General features: G+C 45.9%; 1 protein-coding gene across 2 annotated transcripts in view; it reads left to right on the forward strand.

Annotated features, from left to right (window-relative positions):
- The window catches only part of PHF24 (PHD finger protein 24), a 280,864-nt gene that overhangs the window by 162,387 nt on the left and 101,079 nt on the right, over nt 1-17,398 (forward strand). For both annotated transcript variants that reach the window (XR_012240591.1, XM_073611431.1), the window contains exon 2: nt 8,104-8,503. Coding sequence is in view for 1 of the 2 variants with exons in the window: in XM_073611431.1 (XP_073467532.1) it covers nt 8,108-8,503 (396 nt within the window). In the remaining variant the exon portion in view is untranslated. The remainder of the gene's footprint in view (nt 1-8,103; nt 8,504-17,398) is intronic.

Below are 17,398 nucleotides of genomic sequence, written 5' to 3' on the forward strand. Positions count from 1 at the left end.
GGAAGGGGTATGTCCCTCCTCTGAGTCATTCACCAATATGATAAAATAGTGGAAGGGGTATGTTCCTCCTCTTAGTCGTTCACCAATCTGATAAAATAGTGGAAGGAGTATGTCCCTCCTCTGAGTCATCCACCAATCTGATAAAGTCCTGGAAAGGATGTTTTCCTCCCCTGAGTCATTCACCAGTCTGATAAGATAGTGGAAGGGGTGAGTCCCTCCTCTGAGTCATTCACCAGTCTGCGTAGCCTGATCTCCATGCCATGCAGGTCTTTATAATAAAAATAGCTGGTTAAACCAGGATTAACGATGTTGATTTTATGCTTGGACTGTTAGCAGCTGCCAGATGCAAGTGCTCACCATTAAATATTAATATGCAGTATTTCATGCTTGCTGGATTAAAAAAAAATGAATGATATAATAAACAGAGGTTTAAAAAGTTTATGAAGACTGGGAGAAATAACAAAGCTTGATGAAGAAGAGTCTTTCATAATTGTGAAGGCCAAATCCAAAAACTGAACTACGGTGTATTAAAAAAAAAAAAAAAAAGAGACCATGACTTCAAATCTTTTAATCTTTGTGGCTAAGGAGATTTTAGTCTGATTTTTTTATTTTTATTTTTTGTAGCAAGTATATATTAATTTTGCTTGTGCTTTTTTGTCTTTTTTTAAATTTCGGGGTGATATCTGGAGGACAGCTTAAAAAGAACGAGAATGCTTACCAAGAAAAAAAAAAAACTTTTTGCATTTTTGCTGTGAATAATAGACCCCCAAATTCTAGTAAATTTTTATAGAACCTGAAAGCGATACATTGTAACGGAGAGAGCTGTGTATCCATCGCTGGTTATTGACCCCTCTCGCCCTAATCCCCGTCCTTCATCTTTTGCCGTTGCCGCACCTCCATTAACGTCAAAGCACTCGAGAGGATCTTGCAAGGCTCCCCACTTGTCATCTTGACTCAATAGCCTGTTCCGGGCTGTCTGCTAATGCAATCCATTCCAGGCTGACACAGCGTCTGCTACGCCACATGGTAAAACCGAAGCCTGAAGTGACTCCGCCACCGATCTATTCCCACCGCGTGGCTGCTCGGGGGCTGCTGATGGGCTGTTAGTGTATAACGGCCTGGAAAACCATTAATTCCTTCAAGCGTCCTGTCGCGGTGTATATCAGCAGCATCCATCTTCTCTTCTCCCACGCTGCACAAATTGATAAAAAATGGTGCTCCACCAAAAATACACTTTCTCTTATCCCGGTGAATGGCTGGCCTCTCAACTGTCTCTCTCTGTTATCATCTCTCATGGTGAGGAACAAGCATCAGACGACAGAGAAGCTTTTTCTGGGGCTAAAAATAGCATGAGTAGACCTGGCGGAATTCTCTAGTCACTTACGCGTTGCGCCCATGGTACTTTCCCCACCCATGGGCTCAGTCCTGCCTAAAATGCTGAACTCTCGGCAAACAGCTAAATATAAAGTTGAAATACCAAAAAAAATGTGGATTAAGCAAATAAGTCCTTAAAAGTCCAATAGCGGTAATTAGAGCTCGAAATATTCCTACATGCGTGACAGACTTATAACACTGTTTTGCTCCACCTTCATACGTGCCGACATATACCACGCTCACCAGTAGAGTTGAGCGAACAGTTCGAGCCAAACAAAAGTTTGGTCCAAACATCGCCTGTTCGCCCATTCAGCAAACACCCGAATTTTTCGGGGGCAATCGGCGGGATGTTCATCCGCCGAGGGGCCCACAATGCACTGTATACGCTGTACAGTGCATAGCTGGTTGTTCAGGAGCGGGGCTGGGAAGCCGGCCGCTGTGTCCTTAACAACAGATGATTCATTAACTGTCAATGGGCTTCCCCGCTGACAGCTGAAAACATTGCCGGCAATAGAAAACAATTGAAAAAACTTTGTGGGGTCACCAAAATTTAAAAAAAAACGACGTGGGGTCCCCCCACCATTCCAACCAAGGCCCTTATCCGAGCATGCAGTCTGGCAGAACAGGAAAGGGGGAGGACGAGCGAGTGCACCCTCCCTCATGAACTATAACAGGCTACATGCCCTCAACATTGGGGGGGGTGCTTTTTGGGATACACGCAATGTACCCCATACTCATTCACATAGAGAGGGGGCCGGGATCTGGGGGCCCCCTTTTTAAAGATTCCTCCCCAAAGCACCCCCTCATGCTGAGGGCATGTGGCCTGTTATGGTTCAGGTGGGGGGTGAGCCCCTTTCCTGACCTGCTGAGCTGCATGCTCGGATAAGGATCTGGCATGGATTTTGGCGAGGACCCCACGCTGTTTTTTTTTTAAGTTTTGGCATGGGGTTCCCCTTAAAATCAATACCAGACCTGAAGGGCCTGGTATGGATTGGGGGGGACCCCACTCTGTTTTTTCTACCATTTTTTTTTATTGTCGTCAATGATATTGTATTACTGGCAATTTAAATGCAGCAGGTTCTACACATGGTAAAGATGCACCACTTTACAGGCAGTCTAAGGGGACCCCCAGGCACTATTTTTTTTCTTTTTTTGTTGTTGCACTTTAAAGTGGAACTTCAGTAATTTTTTCATCTTTCTAACTATTAAATCTTCTGCCCTTGTTGTTGTTTTAACTTTGGATAATAAAACTTTTTCTTTCTGCCAGTAAATACCTTATACAGCCCACTTCCTGTTTCTTGTCTGGTCATTAGCCCAGGCTTATGACATCATACACAGCTCTCTCTCTCACTCTTGTGAGAGTTTGCCAGGAAGGGATGAGTCAGAAGAGGGCCAATCAGAGCTGCAGTGCTAGAGGTGTCCCTTTGTGTGTCTGTGTAAATCCAGGAAGTGAGCAGGCAGCAGCTTCAGCTGCCCACAGTTAAAATGGTTGCAGCCAGACTCAGTGGAGGGAGTTTTCTGCAGCATATTTGGCAAGTACAGAATCACAGTCTATATAAAATAATATGCAAAGTGGTTGAAGGGAAGCTGCAAAATGGCAAAAATGTTTTTATTACAAATTATGTGAGCAGACCGCAGTTCCTCTTCAAGCATTATTAAAATCACTGCTCCTGTAAAAATTATCTTTTTAAATAAAATGTTTTGCATTGATACATGTCTCCCAGGGCAGTACCCGGGCCCTCATACCCTTTTTATGGCCAATAACTTGCATATAAGCCTTCAAAACGGGGACTTTTGATTTTTCAATTTCGGGTCCCATAGACTTTAATAGGGTTTGCGGTTTGGGTCTGGATGTTAGTGATGTTCGAGAGTTCTGGCGCAAACTGAACCGGGGAGGGGGGTGTTCGGCCCATCTCTACTCACCAGAATTAATTGACTCCTTGTTTGCAAAAATATATGCCTCCAAGGATCGTAACAGTGCCACTGTAATGCAGAAACTATGTATAACCAGGTAAGTAGCCACCAATGTAGCTGGCTGCCAACTCTACTTGTCTCCAAGGTCTTCCAAGAACCACCAGGTATTGATAAAGGAAACATCAAAGAGGAAAGGGGAAGCCTCTCAGTGAAATAATATTTATTCAGAGCATAAAACAAAATAAAACCATAGTTACAATGTAAAAAAGGGATCAGGCATTCACATACAGTATGTATATATATATATATATAGATATATATATATATATATTAATGCCAAAGGTGTTCTAACGGGTTGAGGTCCCAGCAGCAAACCCATCAGCGCCCTAGGCACTGAAAAATAAAAAAGAGAATTCTGCAAGACAGTGAGTACAGTGAGTCTGTGAATACTGTATGCAAGCAGATGAAAGACGGCAAGCGGTTCAGATGTGAAGTTTGCAATTGCAAAGCTGAACAATGCCAATTACCAGCTGTGGAAGATTAAACTGGAAGTGTTTCTCACCAAGGATGACTTGTGGCAAGTGCTGAATACAGACAGATCCACAGACAGAGAGATGGAGGATTGGGACAGGAAGGGTAGACAGGCAATTATAAGCTTACTAGTGGAAGATGACCAGCTTATCCACATATGAACAGAGAAAATGGCCAAATGTATGTGGACTTCATTACAAAAGCTGCATGAGCGTTCAAGTCAAACTGTTTTTTACTAAGAAAGCTTTACAAGATAAGACTACAGGAAGGACAGCATATGTGTAACCATGTGAAATCTATGCTAGAGATCATAGAGCAGCTACGTGCCATCGGAGAGGACATCAGAGATAACCATATTGTTGCCCTGCTCCTCTGCAGCCTTTCAGAGACATATACTGCTCTTATTAACGCTTTAGAAACCAGACCCAAGCAGGAGCTGACACTGAAATATGTCAAAGGGAAATGAATCGACTATCGACTATGACAGAAGGAAAGAAAACACGCACCATGATGACAAAGCTCTTAAGATGTACAAAGGCATAAAGCACAACAAGACGAGTATATAAACAGTCCACTGCGCTTAGTTCAAAGAAATGTGCACACCTATATCTTAACAGTCCCAATTAATAGTGATATAAAGTGCTCATGCTCAATATTTCATCTGTGTTCAAATGTGCTCAGACTGGGTGCTCCACATGGATGTGCACTCACCCCTAGGAGTTGACCACCTATCTCTAGTGTGGTCTTGCAAGCATGTGGCGATACCCTTGTGGAAGTCCATTGGCTGACGTTTCATGTAGGGAAAAATGTCTCATGCAGATGGAAAGGACAGAAAGAGATCTTCATTGCGCAATACCGTTTTAAAACTTTTTATTTCTTAAAAACAATAGTGAAAAGTTCCACTCACATTATTAGGTGCCTATCGTCCTGGCACCCGGCGTGTGTAGCAGGTGATTTGTTAAGGGGAAATTGGCCCACTTGTAGGGTGACACCGCTCTCTGCGTTCAGCTCGATTCCTTTGTTGAAGAAATGTCATAGCTATTTCCAGAAGAAGCTGAATTTAATTTGACAAAGCACATGCTGTTGAGAAGGGGTGTTGGAAGAACAACAACATGTAATGTAAAGTACTGTGAACTATATAGTGTATGCATTATACCTTTCTATCCAGCAGGTGGCACTGCATTATGTTAGTGTGTATTCTATGGTACAAAGTAGTAATAGGATGTACCGTCCATCTAAATATGTACTTGTATGCTACTTATTCCTGTTCTCTTCCTGTTCTATGATAAAAGGCATGTAATATACTGTATTTCTCAAAAGTAAAGCTATCCTCTGCATACAACAAGCTTCCAAGCGCAAGATTTTATTAACCTGCTAATAAGGACTCTGTGCAGGCCAGTGAAGTTCCTCCACCCCAAACTCGCTCATCCATGTCTTTATGAACCTTGCTTTGTGCACTGATCCAAATCATTTGGTGGAGGGGGGATTATGGTGTGGGGATATTTTTCAGGGGTTGGGCTTGGCCCCTTAGTTCCAGTGAAGGGAACTCTTAAGGCAACAGCATACCAAAACATTTTGGACAATTTCATGCTCCCAACTTTGTGGGATCAGTTTGGGAATGGACCCTTCCCGTTCTAACATGACTGCGCACCAGTGCACAAAGCAAGGTCCATAAAGACATGGATGAGCGAGTTTGGGGTGGAGGAACTTGACTGGTCAAACATTCCCATAGACACACTCCTAAACCTTGTGGACACTCTTCCCAGAAGAGTTGATGCTGTTATAGCTGCAAAGGGTGGGCCAAATCAATATTGAACCCTACGGACTGAGACTGGGATGCCATCAGTGGCGGCCCGTCCATAGGGGCGCATGGGCGCCGCCCACCCCAGCATTAAAAAAAATAGAAAAAAATGTCTTTTAAGTGCACTGTGGTCGGGCGCCGGACACAGTGCACTATGGGAAGCGCCACGTCAATGCAATCATGAGATTGCAGACGAGGCGCTTCATTTGCAAGATTTTTACCTGCTTTGTGGCACATTCCATCGCGCCGAACAACTTCCGCCCATAGTATCACTACATGCGGGTGCTTTGTTCTTCAAGTTAAGACGTTACTTCCAGTTTCCCTCTGCCTAAGGGAAACTGGAAGTGACGTCAGAAGCTCTGTGGAACGCATGGCCCAAGCGGAGCTGGTAAGTAAGGCTGCAAAATAGGTGAACTGTGAGCGCCATGCTTGGCGCTCGCAGTCCATCAGCTGTGTTAGGAAAGCGAATGACTATTCGATTTCCTAACACCGAACCTCCTCTCTGCCAATTAGGTGCTCAGTTCTGTTACCTGTCACCTGATTGGCTGAAACAACAGGCGCCGCTATTGGACATCTATCAGGAGGCAGAAGACACATGAATGACCCTGCTTGTCGCCGTCACCCGCTGCCCCACAGACACAGGGTAAGTACTGGGCAGACGACGAGCAAGCAGGGGCACACTGGCAGCATTTAAAGGGCATACTGGCAGCATTTGATGGACACACTGGCAGCGTTTGATGTACACACTGCCAGCATATGATGGGCAGTTGGGCACACTGGCAGCATTTGATGGGCACACTGGCAGCATATGATGGGCAGTTGGGCACACTGGCAGCATTTGATGGACAGTTGGGCACTCTGGCAGCATTTGATGGGCACACTGGCAGCATATGATGGACAGTTGGGCACACTAGCAGCATATGATGGGCACACTGGCAGCATATGATGGGCACACTGGCAGCATTTGATGGGCACACTGGCAGCATTTGGCACAGTAGCTGCGTTTGATGGCACAGTGGCTGCATTTGATGGCACAGTGGCAGCGTTTGATGGGCACAGTGGCAGCATTTGGCATAGTAGCTGCGTTTGATGGCACAGTGGCTGCAATTGATGGCACAGTGGCTACGTTTGATGGGCACAGTGGCTGTGTTTGATGGCACAGTGGCTGCGTTTGATGGGCATAGTGGCTGCGTTTGATGGCACAATGGCTGCAAGTCATGTTTTTATTTCAAAATTTTTTCAGTTTGTTTGCGCCCCCCCAAAAATTTTGAGCACCAGCCGCCACTGGATGCCACTAAAGATCATGTGCATGTAAAGGCAGGCGTCCCAATACTTTTGGCAATATAGTGTATTTAAGGCATGTTATTTACCTCCCTTTTGAAGACAATCCCAAATCCCTGAGACTGCTGTTGGGCTCCATCACCTTGGATGTGATGTCAGCAGCCTCAGAGCTTTTACTGAAATGACACTCTATACCAGGGCTTTTTTTTTCGGGAATAGTTGCAGGAACCCCCCCCCCCCCCCCCCCATCCAAATCACTCATTGTCTCTCCCACCTACCCACCTTCGAGCATCGTCCCTTGGTTTCAACCCCTACCCACCTCCCAGTACCACCCCTTTAAAGGAATACAGAACCAAGTACTTTGTATGGATTTTGACACTGATAACAAAAAAAGCAATAAAATAGGTCCCCTGCAGCCAACAACAATACACCCCTGAATCAACAATAGACCCCCCAGCAACAAAAGATCCACCCAGCAACAATAGACCCCCCCAGCAACAATAGAGCCTGCCACAAACAACTACCCCCTCCCCAGCAAAAATCGACCCCACTAGCAACAATAGGTGCCCCAGCAGTCAGCAACAATAGAACCCTCCCTCAACAGTAGATCCCTCCCAGCAACAATCGACCCACCCTCCCTCTAGCAACAGTAGATCATCAACCAGCAATAATAAACCTCCCCAGCAGCACTAGACCCCCCCCCCCAAAACAATGGATCCCCCCAGCGACCACAAATCCCCCAGCAGCCAGCATCAATAGACCCTCCAGCATACCCTAGTGCCCCTTGCCATTGCATACATTCTGTGCTGAAGGGGCTGGAACTGCGTTCCCCCATGTTCCTACTGAAAAAAAGCCCTGCTCTATACTATTCCAACTCTGCAAACACATAAAATCTTATGTAAGGAGGTGAGGGGAGGGGTGAAGGAGCTGTGCTTGCACAGACAGTAATTAGACACTCCCAGAAGAGGGGAGGGTTATGATATGCAAGGAGGGAGGGGGTTGTGCTAAGCAATTGACTCTTCCTGGAGTAGTCACACTTTCTAGCATATTCAAAGACACATTGTAAGCAAATAGAACATTGTTTAAATATTTGATTATTTCTCCTGTGCTTTTAACACATTTTGTTTTTTTAAGTTGGTGATAAGGTATCTTTGCTCTGTTCCTATCTACTCACTATGCTTATGTCCTTCTCTGGCCTGCAGGAGGATGGGTGTGTTGATGTCCAAGAGGCAGACGGTGGAGCAGGTGCAGAAGGTCAGCATTGCCGTGTCTGCGTTCAAGGACGGGCTGAAGGACCGGCCGCCCAGCAAGAGGAAGTCTGAGGGCTGCATCAGGAAAGGAAGCAAAGGGGACATTCTGGACAAGGTTCTGGAAGAGGACAAGGATGAAAGTGACTCGATTAATGGATCCCCATGCCAGTCCCAGCCTCGGCAGGAGAACCCCATCAACCGAGTGGCCTGGGAGAGACTGCGAGACGGCAAAGGGGTAGAACCTGACGAATTTGATAAAACCAAACGTTTCACCCCGCCGGCCTTCATCAGACCTACTCGGGCTTTGAACGATGACAATCCTCCAGGGATCAGCCTGGAGCAACGAGAAGAGGTGAGGAGAACCGTGAACTGCTAGACCTGTTACCCTAAAGTGCACGTGACCATTTTGAGGAGTGTGCTGTTGGGCATGCAGGGAATTTTTGTACATGGTTAAGCAAAGAACCCAGAAGTAAATTGAGCATAACCACAAATGATGTGTTTGCAGAGACACTGAAGAGTGCCTGCCTGCAAAAGAGCTTACACTCTACTATCTCTGCCACAACCAACTGCCATATACACAAGCTCTACAACCAATTAGATCAGAAGCCAATGAACTGGTATGTTTTTGATATTGTGAGGAATCTAGATTTCCTAGATACAGATCAACACAGGCATACAATCTCCAAACAGATATTCTACCTGGTGAAACTTGAACCCAGAACCACAGTGCTGCTGGAAAAAAAGTAGCCATCTAACCCTCTTCCCACCAGCAAGAGCTAGCCCTTTAAGAGATTTTAACAGCAGCGTTATTACATGAGCTTCCCGAGCATGTGATCACTTTGATTGGCTGTCACAGTAATCATGTGATCAGGAGCCTGGCCTGAAGACACTTGAACGCCCCCCCCCCCCCCCGGTGTTTCTTAGGCTTACCGTTTCCGCTGGTTCGCCCCAGAAACGATCCATAGGCAATCAAAGAGCAAACACTCTTTGGCCTTGGAGGACCGGAGGAATGTCATGACGTCACTTCCGGCCCAGGCTGGCAGAATTTTTTTTTTTAAAGCGGAAGATCAAAAAATATATATATTTTCGATCATTTGCTTTTAAAGGAGAAGAACAGATTTGGAGTCTTTTTGACCCCAGATCTCTCCATAAGGAGGACCTGTCATCCTTAGTTCTTTTACAAAGGATGTTTACATTCCTTGTAATAGGATTAAAAGTGATAAAACTCTTCTGGGAAGGCTGTCTGTGTGTCTATGGGAATGTTTGACCATTCTTCCAGAAGCGCATTTGTGAGGTCAGGCACTGATGTTGGATGGGAAGGCCTGTATCGCAGTCTCCGCTCTAATTCATCCAAATGGTGTTCTATGGGGTTGAGGTCAGGACTCTGTGGCCAGTCAAGTGGCCAGTCTGTGGCCACCCCAAACTCGCTCATCCATGTCTTTATGGCCCTTGCTTTGTGCACTGGTCTAAATCATTTGGTGGAGGGGGGATTATGGTGTGGGGGATGTTTTTCAGGGGTTGGGCTTGGCCCCTTAATTCCAGTAAAGGGAACTCTTAAGGCGTCAGCATTCCAAGACATTTTGGACAATTTCATGCTCCCAACTTTGCGAGAACAGTTTGGGGATGACCCCTTCCTGTTCCAACATGTCTGAGCACCAGTGCACAAAGCAAGGTCCATAAAGACATGGATGAGTGAGTTTGGGGTGAAGGAACTAGACTGGCCTGCACAGAGTCCTGACCTCAGCCTGATAGAACACCTTCGGGATGCATTGAAGCTCAGACTGTGAGCCAGGCCTTCTCGCCCAACATCAGTGCCTCACATCATAAATGCGTTTCTGGATCAATGGTCAGACATTCCTATAGACACACTCCTAAACCTTGTGGACAGGGGAGTTGAAGCTGTTATAGCTGCAAAGGGTGGACCGACTCAACATTGAACCCTACGGACGAAAAATGGGATGCCTTTAAAGTTCATGCACGTGTAAAGGCAGGTGTCCCAATACTTTTGACAATACAGTGTATGTGTGTATGGAAAGAGTTAAAGTGTTACCCACCTTTTTAGTACTTTAAACATTTTGTATTTAATTTAATTTAATACTTATTTTTTATACATTCTTTTTTTTTTAATAAATTTTAAAATAAATATTCATGTAGGATATGAATATTATGTATTCTTAGATCCAGCTAGCAGGTGAAGCTTGAGGCTCCTTTCATGTGTTTTCCAAAATCTCCTTACCTCCTGATAAAACATTTTTTGAATGTTTGAGGAGCTCAGTAGCTCAAGTTGCAAATTACACTCCTCCTCCTCAGCCATCCTCCTTCCATTGTACAGCTTCTGTCCAAGGTGTCAATGAAAGACAGCGTGTCTGAAAGTAGATGACTACTGTGGTGGCTTCTATTTAGCTAACCCAAAGCACTTTTAAAATACAATAATAGTATATACACTGTTATTAGAACATCAGTTTTAAAATGTAGAAGATCAAACAGTTAATTTAAATAAAATAAAATGGGATTTACAGGGTCAAATCAGACAATACACATGGTTGTGGGGTTCGTAGGGTTAAATCAGGCGGTGGGGAGACTATACACCGTTATGACGTCTCCGCACCACCTGCTTTAACCCCTCCAGCCCCGCAACATTGTGAGTTGCACATGGTTGGGGACCCTTGTAGAGTGGCCACCTTCGCTGGATTCCAATCTTGCAATGCTGCCCCTGGTTGGCCTGCCGGCGCGGTCCGGTGCCAGCTCAGTTAGTCAGACTCCGGAAAAACCCCATCTTTATTGAGTCATAAATACAACATAACACCGCAGCAAGAAACTGTGGGGCATAAGAAAAATCTACGCGTTTCGTGCTACATCAGTGCTTAATCATGACTCCCATGATTAAGTGCAGATGTAGTGAGAAACTCATAGACTTTCCACATTCACTTGAATGGGTCGCTCTCCTTGGGTGCTTTGCTTGCTGAAAGTGACGCAGGATATATTTCCTGCTGTGGCCACAAAGCAGAATGTGTACATCTCTGTCTGCTATGCTGCAGCTAAAGGAGGAATTGTTGGGGTGTTGGTAAAACTGCATTTGTACACCCCCCCTTCCCCAACCGCTCCCTCTTTAGCTGCAGAGGCCACAGCAGGAATTATATCACCTGTCGCTTTCGGCAGGCGTAGTACCCACAGAGCGCAACTCATTCAAGTGAATGTGGAAAGTCTACGCATTTCACGCCGCATCAGCACATAATTATGGGAGTCATGATTAACCACGTGCCTACCGGGCATTTTCACCCCCTTCCTGCCCAGGCCAATTTTCAGCTTTTAGCGCTGTCACACTTTGAATGACAATTGCGCGGTCATGCCACACTGTACCCATATGAAATTTTTATCATTTTTTTCACACAAATAAAGATTTTTTTTTTGGTGGTATTTGATCACCTCTGGGGTTTTTTTTATTTTTTCCTAAACAAATAAAAAAGGACTGAAAATTGTAAAAAAAAAAAATCATAGTTTTATAAAATTTTGCAAACAGGTCATTTTTCTCCTTCACTGATGTGCACTGATGAGGCTGCACTGATGGGCACTGATAGGTGGCACTGATAGGAGGCACTAATGGGCACTGATAAGCAGCATTGATGGGCACTAATGGGGCTGCACTGATGGGCACTGACAGGCTACTCTAATGGGCACTGATAGGCAGCATTGATGGGCACTGATGAGGCTGCACTGATGGGCACTGATAGGTGTCACTAATAGGATGCACTGATGGGCACTGATAGGTGGAGGCACTGATAGGTGGCAGTGATGGGCACTGATAAGTGTTACTGATAGGAGGCAATGATAGGTGGCATTGATGGTCTCTGATAGACAGCACTGAAGAGCACTGATAGGCAGCATTGATAGGCGATACTGATGGGAACTGATAGGTGGAACTGATAGGAAGCACTGATAGGCAGCATTGATGGGCACTGATGAGGCTACACTGATGGGCACTGGCAGACTGCACTGATGAGCACTGATAGGTGTCACTTATAGGAGGCACTGATGGGCACTGATGAGGAGGCACTGATAGATGGCAGTGATGGGCACTGATAGGTGGCACTGATGGGCACTAAAGTGGAGACACTGATAGGTGGCACTGATGGGCTCTGATAAGTGTCACTGATAGGAGGCACTGATGGGCACTGATGAGGAGGCACTGATAGGTGGCAGTGATGGGCACTGATAAGTGGCATTGATGGGCACTGATAGGCAGCACTAAAAAGCACTGATAGGTGGTACTGATGGGAAATGATAGGTGGCACTGATAGGAGGCACTAATGGGCACTGATAGGCAGCATTGATGGGCACTGATGAGGCTGCATTGATGGGCACTGACAGACTGCACTGATATCACTGATAGGTGTCACTGATAGGTGGCACTGATGGGCACTAAAGTGGAGGCACTGATAGGTGGCAGTGATAGGTGGCACTGATGGGCACTAAAGTGGAGGCACTGATAGGTGGCAGTGATGGGCTCTGATAAGTGTCACTGATAGGAGGCACTGATAGGCAGTATTGATGGGCACTGATGAGACTGCACTGGTAGGCACTGATATGTGTCACTGATAGGAGGCACTGATGAGCACTGATAAGGAGGCACTGATAGATGGCAGTGATGGGCACTGATAGGCAGCACTGATAGGCAGTACTGATGGGAACTGATAGGTGGCACTGATGGGAACTGATAGGTGGCATTGATGAGCTCTGATAGGCAGCACTGATAATTGACACTGAACAGGAGGCACTGATTGGCAGCACTGGTGGGCACTGGTGGGACTGCACTATTAATCAGGACACTGATAATCACATGGTAAAGGGCTGCTGCGATTGCCCCTTTACTGCAATCTGTGATCAGCTGAGTCCTTCGGAAGCGCAATCATGGGAGGACGTCAATAGACACACCCCCCCCCTCCCGGCAAAGTAAGCCTGTGCTGTAGTATAGCGCGGGCGGCAATGGGTTAAGCACTGAAGTAGCACAAAACGCGTAGACTAAAGAGAAAACAGTTGGGACGGTACAAATGTGGCTCAGCCGCAGTGTTTTACCTCCCCACCCCCCCCATCTGCTACCGTAAATGAGCCATTATTACTCCTAATATGAATCATCTGTCCTCAGATATCTAATTCCCCATTAGGATCAAACATATTTGAACTACATTGTTTCATGTCATTTTTTTTTTTTTATTGCTTGTTCCTATCTGGCTGTGGAAAGTCGCTCATTCTCGGCCAGGAAAACAAACCAAAAAAAAGCGAGCGCGGCAGCGATCGTTACATCAATTATGGCGACTTCCAAAGACCTCATCCATAACTCAGCACTTAGCGGCTGGAGACGGCCCAGATCAATGCAATAACAATTTGTATCAGAACGTGAAAGCTCAATGCTCTCCATCTCAACCGTTCGCAGCGCCTCGCCGAACAAATGACATTCGATTATTCAGAAACTCCAGGTAGCCGGCCGTTAACCCCTTCCTGGATGGGGCGCCATTCCACATCATTCCTCGGGAGCAGAATATCACCGTTCCTTCGTTCTGATCTCAACGTCTGTAGATCTTAATTACAGCTTTATAAAAAAATCAATGGCTTATTTGTATTGAATTTATTCATTATTATTAATGTGTGTATTCAATATTATTTATTTATTAAGTTAGTTATTTTATTTCCTTTTTTTTTTTTTTTTGATCAATTTTTTTTTTTCGACAGAAAAATTAGTTGCTGTCATTGGTTATTCGATAGAATTGTTCTTGGGATTAAAAGCTGAACTCCGGCCTTCCCTTCAGTCTTGCACAGTTGTACCGGCTCCTCTCCTGGACTGAAACGGCTTCCTCTGATTTTGCTGCACGCTGTGAGCTTCTCACAGTGTGTACTAGAAGCTGCAGCAAGTCAGGTGGAACCCGCCTCATTTATTGGCTGCAGGAGGTCCAGCATCATCTATGCTTTTCCTCCCTAGCCGGACTGTCCCTGACCTGCCCCTTTCATGCATTCGATTTCAGATCGTTTAACCGCTTCAGCCCCGGAAGATTTTACCCCCTTCCTGACCAGAGCACTTTTTGCGATACGGCACTGCGTCGCTTTAACTGACAATTGCGCGGTCGTGCGATGTCGCACCCAAACAAAATTGATGTCCTTTTTTTCCCACAAATAGAGCTTTCTTTTGGTGGTATTTGATCACCTCTGCGGTTTTTATTTTTTGCGCTATAAACAAAAAAAGAGCAACAATTTTGAAAAAAAAGCAATCTTTTTTAGTATAATAAATATCCCCCAAAAATATATATAAAAACAATATTTTTCCTCAGTTTAGGCCAATATGTATTCTTCTACATATTTTTGGTAAAAAAAATCACAATAAGCATATATTGATTCGTTTGCGCAAAAGTTATAGCGTCTACAAAATAGGGGATAGATTTATGGCATTTTTGTTATTCTTTTTTTTTTTTTTTTTTTATTAGTAATGGCGGTGATCTGCGATTTTTATCGTGACTGCGACATTATGGCGGGCACAACGGACAATTTTGACACTATTTGACACTATTGGGGCCATTGTCATTTATACAGCGATCAGTGCTATAAAAATGCACTGATTACTGTGTAAATGACACTGGCAGGGAAGGGGTTAACCACTAGGGGGCGATGAAGGAGTTAAATGTGTCCTAGGGAGTGATTCTAACTGTGGGGGGGTGAGTGGGCAACAACTCACATGACATCGATCACTGCTCCCGATGACAGGGAGCGGTGATCTCTGTCATGACACAAGGCAGAACGGGGAAATGCCTTGTTTACATAGACACTTCCCCATTCTGCAGCTCCGTGACACGATTGCCGGGAGACCGGCGGACATCGAGTCAGCGGGTCCCGTGGGCACGGTCATGCTGTACATGGTGGGCGTGCGCACGTGCCCTTTAACCCCGCCAATTAAGGGGGACATACAGATACGCCCATTTGCCTACCGCTGCCATTATTACGTATATTGGCGTGCAGCGGTCGGCAAGTGGTTAATTATGGAGGCTCAGCATTACATGTGGGCATTACCTTGGGGTGGTCTGCATGCAAATGCAACCTGTCTATGAACTCCAACTCCTCTAGACCAAGGGTCTCCAAACTTTTTATACAAAGGGCCAGTTTACTGTCCTTCAGGCTTTTTAGGGAGGGCCAGAATTTGGCCAGCGGGAGCAGAAATTCCTTAACATCAATGGAAGAAAACAATGCCCCATCATTGGTGTCACTTGGGGGAGTAGTGCCGCCAAAGGCCAGATAAAGGCAAGCAAAAGGCCACCATAGTTTGGGGAGACCTGCACTAGACTGATCAAGGCATTTTGATATTTGTATAACTCCTCCCAGCACCCTGGCTGCTTCTGCTGTCCAATCACAGGCTGGGTGCGAGTCCAGGCACAAAAGGAAGTGAGAAGAAAATTTGGCCAGAATTCTGGTTGTGAGAACAATATCGAATTTTCAATGGCCACCAGAACAAATAGAGAGGGTGAATCTCCAGAGTTGTGTAACGCACCCCTGCAAGAGTCGGTGGTGAACTTAGTCCTTTTCCCCTGGTTAGAGCACTCACAGCCAGATACACAGCATTTTCTTCACTTTTCCACTGGCTCAAAGGAACAGTCTAGGGCAGTGGGGGCAGGTGGTAAATTTTTTGGGGGGGGAGGCAAACAATGCACCCACAGCCACCCCCGCACAGTCGGTCGCCATGGCACCTCCGGCCACCATTGGTTGGTTGGTCGAATCACCGACCCCGCACTTACCCCATCTAGGTCGCGGCTGCTCCGGGCAGCGGATTCCCTTGCATCTCCTCCTCCCCTGCATCACACCGTGCATCTCCTCCCTCCTCTCCTCCATGCACCGTGCATCTCCCCCCTCCTCCTCCTAGGTGGCCAATCGGATCGCCTCTCATTTCAGCCAGCTGGGTGACTGGGTTCCTGACCCGCTTCCTGATTCGCTGGGAGGAGAATCAATGTGACAATAGTGAATATTCATTCGCTATTGTCACACAAGTGGGTGTGCTTACTGCTCCCCAGGCCCACCCATATTTGAAGAATATTAGAGCCTCCGGCTCTAATCATGTGCATGTAGATTAGGGGGCCGGACACAAGGATTGGGGTGTGGCACCCTTGTGCCCCGTATGGATGGACCGTCACTGGTCTAGGGGTGTCTTTTTTTTAGGTTTTATTGGAACTTGGATGGAAATGAGGGGAGCATGATATACCCCGAAATTGAAAACTGGACAACCTGAGGACTCTTTAACTGTCCTGATGAGCTGTGAAAAGGGAATGTCCTACAGAATCTCTATGCTGACGCTGACTAGTACTCCTTCTAGAGACAAAAGCTACACACATAGTCACTAACTCTCCAGCACTGGGGTAATTTACACAGCCACAGCAACATCGGTTGCCTCCTGCTGATATCCACTAAGCTCTTATCTTTGAGGGAGATGTAGACTCACACCACCATAGGACAGTTGGACTCTTTCCCACCAGCTTCCTCCTGGCTCGCTCAAGTGAGCTTCTCCAGACCCAACTTGATTCTAGGACTTCAAGCTTGAGAATAGGCCCCCCAGCTAAGCCTAGCTGGGACCTCGGTGTCTTCCTGATGGCTCCTTATAGTGTTCTACTCAGGGGCATGCCCCTGCACATGGGTTTCCTCCAGCAGGACTGGATCCAGGAACACTCTCCACCTGCCCCAGACCTCAGACTATTTATGTGCCCTCCCACCACCTACTGGACATGCCTCCCCGGGGATTAGCTGGAGTTCTATAAATATATTTAGGCTACCCACTTTGATCTTCCTCCACTAGAATTCCAGAATACTCTAGAAAACAGGGCAAAGTAATCAGAGCAGCAGCCTGTAGGACACCGAGCAGGCCTAAACAATCAACCCTTGCTCCACTGATTACGGAGGAGCTAACTAAATTTACCTAGCAGCTTACTCTACTATAGAGGTGTGCTCACATTATTTAAAAAAGCACAATACGTTTTGAGGGTCTGAACATTCTCCCTTTATTAGGGCTGATATGTTGTTGAAAATCCTTGTAAAGACTCAGTTAGGACAATTAACAAACTGAATTTATATGAGTTTTCCAAATTTGATCCAGAAGCAAACAGCTAGTGTTTAGATAAAGTTCATATGAACTCAGTTTAATAATTGTGCTATTTGAGTCCTTACAAGTGTATCGCTACTCCGTAGGAGCCGCTGCAGATTCAATGGGTACTTTTTTCAACAC

The sequence above is a fragment of the Aquarana catesbeiana genome, linkage group LG01 (assembly GCF_042186555.1).
Source record: "Aquarana catesbeiana isolate 2022-GZ linkage group LG01, ASM4218655v1, whole genome shotgun sequence".
NCBI lineage: Eukaryota > Metazoa > Chordata > Amphibia > Anura > Ranidae > Aquarana > Aquarana catesbeiana.